Source organism: Poecilia mexicana, unplaced genomic scaffold, assembly GCF_051168715.1.
Source record: "Poecilia mexicana isolate PSO_F unplaced genomic scaffold, ASM5116871v1 scaffold_5, whole genome shotgun sequence".
Lineage (NCBI taxonomy): Eukaryota > Metazoa > Chordata > Actinopteri > Cyprinodontiformes > Poeciliidae > Poecilia > Poecilia mexicana.
The window spans coordinates 16,334,436-16,347,012 of NW_028263374.1; the positions used below are offsets into that span (position 1 = coordinate 16,334,436).

At 38.2% G+C, this 12,577-nt stretch overlaps 1 protein-coding gene across 1 annotated transcript in view; it reads right to left on the minus strand.

Moving 5' to 3' along the window:
- The window catches only part of bsnb (bassoon (presynaptic cytomatrix protein) b), a 93,243-nt gene that overhangs the window by 48,279 nt on the left and 32,387 nt on the right, over positions 1-12,577 (minus strand). Inside the window, exon 3 of the mRNA XM_088005646.1 lies at positions 7,194-8,057. Coding sequence (XP_087861772.1) covers positions 7,194-8,057 — 864 coding nt within the window. The remainder of the gene's footprint in view (positions 1-7,193; positions 8,058-12,577) is intronic.

A 12,577-nucleotide genomic window follows, 5' to 3' on the forward strand; every position in this document is an offset into this window, starting at 1 on the left:
TTTTCAGTGAGTTTACTGAATAGATACTCAGCATAAAGTACATCTGTTCATAACCCAATGAATCTTTTCTCATTTTGTCACCATACAACTCCATACTTCATTGTGTTTTTTGGGATTTTATGTGACAGAGTAACACAAAGTAGAAGATAAATGAACTGAACTCATGAATCCCTTTAGAGCCACATTCACCCAGTGGCACTTACAAACATGCATAGATGTATGCACAAATTTGTAGGCAACTTGGAGTTAAGTGTCTTGCCCAAGCACACATTAACATGTCACAGGAGGAAGCCGGAATCGAACCCTCAACTTTGGGATTGCAAATCATTTAGACTGAGTGTCTAACTGAGCCACAGCCTGTACACAACTGCAAAGTAGAAAAATACAGCTCTGGAAAAAATTAAGAGACCACTTAATATTATCAGTTTCTCTGATTTTACTTTATATAGGTATTTGCTTGAGTAACATGAACATTGTTCTTTTATTCTATGAACTACTGACATGTCTCCGGAATTCCAAGCAAAAATTTAGTATTTATTTACAGAGAATGAGAAATGGTCAAAATAACAAAAAAGATGCAGTGCTTTCAGACCTCAAATAATGCAAAGAAAACAAGTTTATATTTATTTAGAAACAACAATGCTGATGTTTTAACTTAGAGTTCAGAAATCAATATTTGGTGAAATAACCACAAGGTTTTCAATGGGGTTCAGTGCAGAGGTCTCTTTTTTTTTCCAGACCTAAATATTTTTTTACAGTTTTAGCTAGTAAATAAACCCCAGTGCATTCAAAGTCAATAAATCAGTTTTTTTTTTTAAATGCCTGTTTAAATATTTATTTATTAGAGGAATTTTATGATTGCATTGTGACAAAATGTGAAGAATATCAAGGGGATTTACAACTCTATGTTATAAGTTAAATTAGTCTGATAAATCTTAAGGTCTCCAAGCCAGAGAGGTATCCAAAGTCACTCCTGCATGTTTCAGTTTTCTCCCTGTTGGTAGTTACATCTCCTCAGCATGTCAATGTTGTGCAGAGGCCTGCTAACAAGCCATCATTTGTTCCAGGTGTGTTGAGCCAGGAAGAGAACTAAAACATGCATGATACCAACCCTTGTGAGGACTGACTTTGGACACCCCTGCTTGGATCTACACAGATCCAAGTAGAAAAACAATAATTATGTATGCAGGGTGTTTAATACGCCCATAAATCTTATGCAACAGTTAAATTAACAGCTTTCCATGGACTCATGCAAGTACACGTGTGCATTTCTCTTCAGAGATATTGTGCATGGACGTATACAGCTCACTCAGACATCGACACATACCGACCATGTCTGACATGTGGAATCAAACAGTTCTCTTACTGTTCCACACCCCATGAACTATTTACAATGACCGTCTGAAATATTGATGAGCTATGTTTTCTGTTTCTCTACACCTTTTCTGGAGTTCTGTGAAAAGCTCACTGCCTTATTTATGACCCACTCAGAGCTTCCACCTCATTATAAACACAGGGCAGGCTTCTTTATCATAATAATAGACACGCAGAGTCAAAGCACACCGCCTGCCAAACCATAGGGACGAAAAATTTTGCCACATAGGAAAACTGACAAGGAAAGAAATACTGCTATACAGTTTGCCACTGCTGGGCTCTGAGGGATGATGAATTACAACATCCCTCTGTCTACCTGTACGTACAGTTGAGAAAAAGCTAATGTGGAGCACCAACCCTGTAACTCTGTACTTAGGCTGCAGTATAAAGGTAAATGACAGAATAATGAAGAAATTTAGGAATGAGGTGTGACTTTAGAGTGCTGGAAATCAGACTGAGCAGCAGACACGTCAGTAAAAATACCGTATGTCGTATCTACAGCCAAATCCAAGGGAAAAAGCAGTTTGGGCTTTAATCTACTTGAGAAGCATAAGAAGGGAGTAAAAGTCCCAAAACAAGGACGTCTTATTTACTCAGAGCCACACATGAGTTGCAGCTCTAATTGATGTGAAATATTCTGCAATGTGACAAACATTTGGTTTCCTTTCACTCATTAGCTCTGATTCTCACTTTCTCCACAATCTTTCACCTCATCCCTTCCTGCCCCCACCTTCTCCGTTTCTTCCACTCGTTCTCGCACAGACGCCGCCGCTCGTCATCTCATCCGAGATCAAAAAGGAGCTGACTGTGTTTTTATGCGGCTCAGCCTGATTCTCTTCAAATGAATTATGCATTGTGTCACCAGTTACATGACAGAAAACGAAGTTTTATACATATTTTCAGTATAATCTGATTCTCATATGAAACAAAACATCACAAAAAATGATGTGTTAATAAATTCTCAAATTATGTGGGAGGGCTAGACGCTGAAAAAGAGCATAAATGCTCATTAAATCAATGTTTTTAGAAGTTATTATACGATGATTTATTTTCACACACACAAAAACAAAGTTATGGCACTTTCAATTCAGCCCACGCTCTTGCTGTTTTCTCTCAGTTAGCACTGGCATTCTCTAACAAAACCATTTTCTTAGCTGTCAGCTCTCAAAGGGAACCTTTTCTTTTGCTATAAATCCATTTTCGTGAAAGGAAAGAAAAACATTCAGTAGCATTAAAATCAGTTGTGATTTTAACTAGACATTAGAAATTTGTATTGAATAAATACATTTTTAAAAATAAATCATTTTGACTGGCAATTATTTATATTTGTTTTGGCGTCGAGAAGTCGACAAAATAAAACAAACCGTTTCTTGCCCACATCTGTTACTAAATGCAAAACTAACTTACCAACACACTTCCCACATCAACAGCTTGCCAGAAGAATAATGCAAAAATGGATAAATGTCATCATTATATGACATTATATGTTACACAATTTTGTGTAACAATAAACCAAACAAATGTCTATGTTAGTGCTGTCATTAATTTAAGCACTTTTTCGTAACAAATTATTCATTCTGCATTTGGTGTCTAACTAAGAGTGCTGTGAAAAACTATTTACTCCCTCACAGATATATTTGGGATACATGTCAGACAGATATACCGTGAAAAAATACAGAAAGTAGTAAAATTGGGGAAAAAAGCTACTTAAACAGCTTGACCCTGTGTGAAATACTATAGCCTCTCCTCAATTGATTAATCATGAATTAATTGTGATAGCTTCATTTTTTGGAGAACGGAGGTAAGTTTCACCACACCCATGACTGATTCCTTTTAAACCTGCACAATAAAGAAACTGAATATTTCTAAAAGATCCCAAAAAGCAACACATCATGTCCAAATCTAAAGGAACTTGAGATCAGATGAGAAACAAAGTTAGTGACGTCTATAACTGTAGAAGGGTTTACAGTGCCATGTCAAAGCCATTGCTGACAAATAAAGAAAACGGAGAACAGTGAAGAACCTTCTTAAGAATTTTTAATGGTGGTTTGTATCTTTTTTTTTTTTCTTTAAAAATTGCATTTTTGTATTTGCTCAGGTTTTAAAATTTGCTTGATGTGCTGAAACGTTGCATTGCAAAATAAAAAGCTGAAATCTGTTGTCTGGCAATTACTTTGTATCAGCATATTTTTAGGCTGGACTACCAAAATCAATCCACTTTTAGATGATAATTTAGTTTATTGAGAAGCATAATTTATAACCGTATTTTTTAGATCTTCGCAGCTACTTTTTGTTGCCTTTTAGTGCACTGAATAAAAGAGAAGAGGCTGATGGTGTTAAAGTGCAGAAGGCAAACCTCTGCTTGTACAATGACTTGCACAGAAGTGAAATCAACATCGATCCAGCGCCCAGTGAAGCAGATGAAAAACAAGGTGCAAACATTGATGGCATGATTGATATTACAGGAGCTGAAGAGAAAAATAGTGACAACTCGCATCATCGGCATCAGTGTTGACGGTGGTATTGTGTCACTGATATTTTTCATCTCTTGCTGAAACAAGCATGAAGCACTACCTTTACTTTTTCCCCCCTAACACCTTAACAGAAGCAACATTGAGTTTCAGCTTCAGAGACAAATGTGGCAAATTGGCTTTATACAAATAAACTGAAGTGAACTGAATTGAATGGAACTGAACTGAATATTTTTCAGCAGTTAAAACAGATAAACACAGCTTGGGTGTGTATCACTCTTTAAGTAGCTCTTACACAAAAAGGCTGCTACAGCTAGAAGCCTGAACACTGAGGCATAACAAAACAATACTTTTATGTTGTTTAAGCCAAATTCTGATCTTAGCATCTGAATGTTGCAGCCGAAACTAAGAGTCATTGGACCAGGAAACATTTTTCCACTTGTGGACCAATTTTTGTGAGCATGTGCAATTTGGAGCCTCAGCTTCCTGTTCCTAGCTGATTGAAGTGGAACCTACTGTCATCTTGTGGTTCTGCATCCCATGTGATTCAAGGTTTGATGTGTTGTAGGTTTAAAGATGGTTCTGACATGAACTGCCGCTCACTGGACATTTTCTCTTTTTCACACCATTTTATGTAAACCTGAGAAATCGTCGTATGAGAGTCCCAGCAGATCAGCAGTTCCTGAAATATTAAAACCAGATAACACATACCTACATGCTATGTTCAGACTCATTAAAAACAAACCCTTTTATTCCCTACTGTGATGCTAGGCTTAACTTGCTTCCATGTAATTTGGCTGACTTCATATCTTTGTTAATTATTGCTATGACTCAATGCATTGTACAGCTTTAACAATAAATGATTTTGTTTTACCAGCAGTGGTTGTACTGCTTCCAATTATGTTTTTAAAAGCAGGCAGTTTTAATATGTTTATTTAATGTTATTCTGCAATCCTGTCAATACCCGAGGTATTTTTGCTTGAGGTTATCATATCAACAGACTTTCATACCAGCCTGAGTCTGAATGTGACAAATATTCTTTAAACCCAAGAGAAAAAGCAGAGAAAGTATCAGACGCAGCAGTAGATATAGTGCATCTTTTTCTGCTATAGCTACGTCACCACACCCACATTAAAACTAATGCAACACTGCCAAGAAAACACAAAGGGAGAGAAACAGAAATGACAACATTTAGTGAACGAATGGATGTATGTCAAACTGACAGTCAAAATATCACTAACCAGTGAAAGTAAAAAATAAAAGTCTCAGAAATGTTCAAAATTTTATTTCACACTCTTGAGCAACCCAGCTGAAGTTTGCAGGAGAAAAAAGTACAACAATAGAAAATGCACCTTGTGTTGAAGCAAGTAGCCGACCGTAGCTCAAGGAGCAGAAACGAAACACACCCAACAAATACATCTCTCTTGAATACAGAACAGCAGCAGCGTGAAAGTTTTTGGAGACATTCTGCATCGCAGCAGCCAAGCATGAAAGGGGATGGCTGACAGACAAATTATCTCTCTGTTTCCATAGCGATCTATGAATGGCCTCTACTAGTGCCTGTGACAACCAGATGCCTAGAAAGACAAGACATTCCCATAAAAAGCCAACGCTCTGTAGCAACCCTGTTATTACTGCTATCATTCAATTGGACTTGATTTGCATAATTAAAATCTGTTATTGCCTGGCTCTGGAAGGTATGGCAAGACCCTGTTTTTACCAACTAGACCCCCCACCATGACACAGAATGAGAAGGCCCTTACAAGAGGAATATAGCCCCTGCGTGTCTAATAAATACAAAGATAATCTATTTAATTGACCTTAATAAGGCTCTTTTTCCTGCAGACTGGTCATATATTGTGTGCTGCCCCAGGCCAAAATCACTGATGAGGTGAGTCAGAGCTTGGACTTCACTCTGTTACCTAGATGAAAGACTCTGACAGCGCACAACCCAGCAGGTGCTGACTAAGACACACTGAAAGAGGATGGAGAAGGTTTTTCTTCTTTCTTTCATGAAAACCTGTTGTGATTCCACAGTAATCAGCATAACTGATATGGTGCTCACACCTCAAATAGCAGTTAATCTTCTGTGGAAACATCCATTGCAATATTTTTAAATGATCAGTTCTAATCAAACACAGTGCAATACACCAATACACACAAATATGAGGAAGACTCATATTTGTGTGTATGAGGAAGTACAGTAGAGTCACTGACTCCCTCTGCAATGAGGGTAAGTCACAAAGGGGCATTGCTTAAGAAGTTAGCAGTTCATAGGGTGCTGTATCCAAGAATTTTAATGGACAGATGAGAGGAAGAAAAAAGGTTTAGTAGAAAAAGGACAACAGGTAGCACAGATAATAACAGCCTTGTGAAGATTTCCTTAAAAGTTAAGATTACAGGGGAAGAGTGGAGAGGCACAAAATTGAAGTTTTTGGAGATCCTGCATTAAGTTTCCCCCCTAAGCAATGGTTTGGGAAGCAACGTCAACTGCTGCGAATAGTTTGAGCAGGCCTGACCTAAAACCTGTGGAGCATTTATGAGGTAGGGAATCGTTTTTGTGAGGAGCTTGGCAGGAAATTTGGCAGGCGTAGGAAGACCAGCAACCAATCAAAGCTCTTCAGAGCAGTGCTTAAAACACATCACAAGCACCACTTGTTCAAACATCGTTACTACACCAAGTTAAATCGATGAAAGCAATGCAACTGTTTGCAGGGATACTGGATAAATAATTCAGTTTTGTAGTTAAAGTGTCATCCTTCAAGAAAACTACTAAAGCAACCTTCTCAACACCTCAGCTGATCACTTCAGTGTTACACCACATTGATGTAATAATCCATTCAAAAGGAGTCCTGATCAAGTATTAAGTGGGCCAATTTTTCTGTCGGAAAATTCCTTTTCCGTTGGTCTTAAACTGAATTTAAGGTTTTTAAGATATAATCATCCCAAATTAAAGCTTGGAAAATATCCTTTTGTGAGCAATGAAGTTGTGAACAACGTGAGTCTCACTTTCTGATTTGAATTACTAAACTAAATAAGGACCTCAGTACAATTTTAAGTAAAATTGCATTTGTTGAGATTTGCCTGTGAATGCGAAGGTATGAAACAGGATAATGACAAAGAACCTTCTGACCCTTTAGCAGCATTTGGAGTAAACATGAACAGGGAGAGGATGCAAGCTCAAGACAGAAAGGCTTCGGTTGGGATTTACATGTTTTTGCTGTGAGCAACAACAACAACTGGCTCCACCGACAAAAACAAAACAATAAATAATTTAACAAAGCCTAACTTTTGTCTGTGGAATAGCTGAAAAACAAGAAGCAAATACAAATTGACTCGGAGCCTTACCTCAACTAGGTGTGGAGTGGGATTGAATCCACACATGTTGCACACCTGGGAGTGGCACTGTGTGCAGGTGTTGTAATTGGGTTCCTCAGAGGCGTTGCCGATATTAAGGTTAGTCTTGCAGAGGGGACAGGAGGCTCTGGGTTTAGAAGACTCAGGGGGAGCATGCCGTTGTTGCTGCTGTGGTGGGGGTTGTGGCCCTTGTTGTGCAGGCGGTCCCGGAGATTTACCTGCTCCGGGTCCTGGACCAGGAGGCCCCCCAGGTTTGGGAGCCGGTTTTGGGGGCTGCTGCTGTTGCTGGGGTTGAGTGGTCTCAGATATGAGAGTGCTGGCCTGGTTTAGAAGGGAAGCGCCGAAGCCAAACAGCTTTCCAAATGTCTGCTCTGGGGGAGGGGGCTGTCGTGATGGGGAGCTTCCAGCACTGCGAGTCTGATCCTGGCGGGGTTGCTGGGGATGGTGGGCAGGCGAGCCTCGAGAGAGATCTGGCTGGGATGGGGCCTTGGCCATTCCAGGGAGAGGGACCGCCCCTGGAGGCAGTTTGGGTTGTTGATGACCGGGACCACCTGCGGCAGGCTGTTTGGTAGGGCCAGGCGCTGGATGTGGCTGAGCCGTAGGCTGTTTTTGAGGAGTGGGTTGAGGCTGAGGCTGAGGTTGAGGCTGAGGTTGAGGCTGAGGTTGAGGCTGAGGTTGAGGCTGAGGCTGAGGCTGAGGCTGAGGCGCGGGCTGATTGGTAGCTTCAGGTTTGGGCTCAGGTTGGGTTGGATGAGAAGGAGAGTGAATCTGCTGCTGACTCTTGGAACGTGGTGTGGTCATATCCATCCCCAGCGCTCTCTGCATCTGACAGTTCAAACATAGCCACTCTTGTACCTGAAAGAGGAATAAATTCAACATGAAGCCACAAAGCTCTCCGACAATTCACAGCTTCTGTTTGGATCTGCAATTTCAATAACACATAAGACATAAACCATATTATCTTATATCTGCGAGTACAAAGTCAAATCCAGCTGAAAAACATAAACACCTTTTCACTTTGGAATTTCTCTTTTTTACGTATACTTCCACATATCTTTATGTATACAGGCATTGCTCTACTAGTCACATAATGTAACATTTTGAGAAATAGGGCAATACATTTGAATGAACTTTACAGTGCAAAAAGAAAAAATGTTTGACTTGAGGACTCTGCGTTCAAGCATAAGTTCAGCACTCAAGTGAAGTGCAAGAAAATCAGCAACGATACAGTAGTATACCTTCTGCTCCTAACTTTCAAGCTTTTTCCCCACTGAAATGGATCTGAATCTTTGAACACCAGCAAAAACGACCTTAAACAGCAGGTTTTCTGAAGTGTTAAATTAGTCCTCTCATTGTGAGAAGTATTTGGAAAGCTAAACTAGCGGAAACACTGCAGAAAACTAAAAATGCGGGAGATGATGAGAACAAAAGAACAAGACTTTCTTAAACAGATACAGTAAATTATCCTCAGTGCTGTTTGAATGCTCCCCATACTTTCCCTTGGGTATTAAGTAAACACCCCACTTTCTCCTTGCTGTCCAAAAATATCCAAGAAAGTTAAACTATAAAGTAAACTACAGTCAATGTGTGGTTTTTCTTTGCTGTAATGCAGTATGCACGTTTAATTGTTTGTCTGACTGACTGCATGTTTACCACTCATCCAGTGCAGCTGAAAAAAACCCTTCAGTCTAAATGAATAGGGGGAAATTTGAATGTGGAAAATGATTGAAGTGATTCATAATTGGGAATGATGTGAAATGTCTCATTGAGGAGGGATTTAAGCATCCATAAAGCTCAGCACCACCATTAATTGGTAAACACTGTTTACCCATTTACAAAAGCATGGCAAATAAATGTGACAGATGGAGACAACTTTGGACATCTTTAATAATCCAGAGCTGACCCTCGTTATACGATTCCCCCAAATGTATTATTTGCACCTCTCGCCTTTCTTCTTTTTTTTCCATCTTTATTAAAATCCTCTAAACAATCTAATCTACTTTTTTGAATCCATAATCATTTCTTCTTTGTTTCAGACTCTTTTGCTTTTTCTGCTTCCTTTTTTCTGGTTTTTTTGCACCATTGAGGTGTATGCTGAAGAGAAGGCCACTGAGAGGTGTTAGTGATGGCACATGGCCATAAGAGGTAATTGGCATCCTGGTGCTTTGACAGCTGCCACACTATTGTAGCTGTTGTGGATTCATGGTCATTGCATAATGCCTTCATGCATTATAAATGCAGCCAGAGAAAGGCTGTGAGAGAGCAGGGGATCCCTTAGAGATACTGGGCACAAAGAGTGATGCTACAAGCCTGTTGTTCACTTTTTCTTAAATAGTATTAGGTCAAAATGCCTCTTAAGCCAATTTTGGGTTATTTATAGATTAAAGTTTAATGTTTGCTCTAAAAAAGAAGCGATTAGAGACTTTTTTTTTTATAAGTGTAAATGTTAGTGACCTGCAAGTCCGAATTACAAAAGAGTTAAAAACTGTGACATTATGGGCAGCAATGAATCAAGCAAAAGTAAAAACAGTAGAAAAATAAGAATAGAAATGTGATTCAGGTACAAAGTGGTTGGCAAAGCCAGCAAACTCAAGAGTAGACAAGAAATAAACTCAAAGCTAAATAGTTTGGGGGTTTTTAATGACAACTACAGCCAGAATGTTCTGGATTTTAATCGTGGCCTGAAATCTTTCCATAAGGAGTTTGAAAGTTTTTCCCATGTAAGAATGCCTTCTCTCCAGAGATATAGTGGCAGCCAATAACCAGTCAGTGTTTTAGTCCCAGTGAGGAGTGGGGGATGGTCATATGACCCTCCTCTCATTCCCTACTTTTGCAGTTTTGATCTTTTCGTACTAAAACCTCTGAGATGTTTCATACCTATACATCCAGTGATTCAACCCTTTTATCTATAGTAGTTACTAAAGAGCAAAACTTTTAAAAACCCCATCTTTTTGTATGTGTGTTGCAGTTGATGGTACACTTAAAAGTCACCTTTTTGGACTCTTGTTTGCCCCTACATTCAGGGCTACCTACTTGCCAATCAGTGTAAGTTCACAAACCCATTCTTCAAACATTCTTCGAATGGGAGGCACTAAGTCAGAAAGGCTAAACACCTGACAGATATCTTGTCAGTCCTAGAATAAGATCCTTCCAGGTAAAAAAAAAATATTTGTAGCATCAATAAATAATATGACCAAAGAGCTGAAAGCGGGATGAAGAGGACAGGAGCATGTTGCAGTAGTGTAGCCAATATAAGAGATTAGAAATAATGTAACATACGTAGCCACATTAGTTACAATATCTTACATTAAAATATGTTGTATTATTTATTTGTCATGTACATATTTATAGTATAAATGCTTGTTTCCACCTGAGACCAAAACTCTTTGAAAGGTTCATGGTTAAAAAAAAGCTAAATTTCCCATTTGTTTTCATTTTAACAGCTGATCCAATACATTTAGGGACAAAAGTGCTGAATGAGGTTTTAACTCATGCATGAAAGAGTTAAAGTAATTTTCTAAATCTACCCATGACTACTGTAAGGATTATCAGACTACGGTAGGTAATATCTATCAGCAGGAGGTCGCTCAGAGTAATTTTGTGTTGATCGGGGGTCATCGTCTGTCATATTGTACAAGTCAGTCGGCCTAAACTTGAAACAGAATTAGAATTAATAGAAATATTAAGCAATATAAAGACTTCCAAAGAAAACACAGGCACAATTAAGTTAAATAATAAGCGAGATTTTGCTTCAGTTATAATTAACTTCCTAATCAAACAAAAATACTTAAATAAAAGATAAACTAATTCAAATGCAATGGAGGAAGGAAGGGATGAAATAGGATGACACAGTAGTGAAGAGATGATCCACCTCTCATGCACAGTATTGTTACACTTCTTTTATAGTACAGAATTAAAAATAAACATTTTATTTTCAAAAAATGAAATGCATGTGTTTTTTTTTTGGTTTTGTAATCAACATAGATAGGACTTAAACAATGCAATTTAATATGTGCCCTATTACATTAAATTTAAATATATGATAATGACGTCATACCACTATATCAACATTTGCTAATTACAAGACCTCTTATCCTTCCCTCTAAGCTTATTTGGCTCTCTGTGTAAATAGCTGCTGAAGAAAGCTTATAATTATACAATTAACTTAATATTGTACATTATCATAATACAATTACAGATCAAAACAATTATTATAACCTTGCAGGCATATTATCACTTCACAGCTTAGCTACAACAGCATGAGTCACTGGACCTTTTGAATTCTTGAATTCCTGCACAGAGCAGGGAACAAACTATCCGCCGTGCTGGGATCTTGTAGCGACACGAGAGGCTCAGAAACTCCAACCTGAGCCGATAACATCTAATTTACACTGTAGCATAATAATCAGATTGCACACCTGTTTCTTTTCACTTTGTTATTCTTTCCTAACTGCTCAATGTTTGGATCAATGTGAGGAAAAAAGAGACAGAGACAATGAGTCACTGGTATCAAAGTAGGATGGCTCAGCCTTTAGGACATCAAATTCATCATTTAAGTGACGTAGAAAGCTAATTTTGTACGGTGACATGACCCAATTTCTAGTTTTCAAAATGAAAAGCAGCGCTATGAAGCCTATAATAATATGATTAGTCAATTATTACAAACACAAAAATGTCTGAAATTAATTGACTGTTGCTTTGATTTAGATGTTGACAGTCGACGTGTAAGGATTTGCAAATCAGTTTGATTCAGGTAAAGATATTACTCTTAGATTCATTTAAAGTCAGTGTCAGGAGAAACAGTAGCCCATTTTAAAATTTTATTATTTTATTTTTCTTAAACAGATTTATGTAGTGGTGGAAAACCAAAGCAAAATGTAACATGAATCCCCACTGGATTTAATATCAGTTCTTCATTAATTCTTATACGTAATATTTCCTGTAATTAATGTCTGTATGCTGTCAGTGTATGAATCACATGAAGCTGAAGTTACATTTCTTGTTTGTGGACACAGTGATGGTCAATAAAGTCTATTCTGGTATTAGTTCTTCTTCTCCTGTTTATAGAGTAACGATGCGAATCTAGCAAGCCAACACTAGCTGGTTAATTAGCTGAAACATGGGATCTTATAGCTAGCCTGCTGTCTGCTGCTTACCATAACTTATGCTCCAGCATATTAGTGTGCAATCCCATTCCAACGGTAATTGGTGTAGTTTATTTTATGTCCACACAACGATGCAACAAATAACATATTTTCTATTCAGGACAAACCTGTGTGTTCAGCAACATAAGGAAACCCAGTCTTTGGGTTTTGGCCTTCTTTGCAATGTTCTGATATTCAGTACTGAAGCTGATAAAATTCTAATCACAGGAA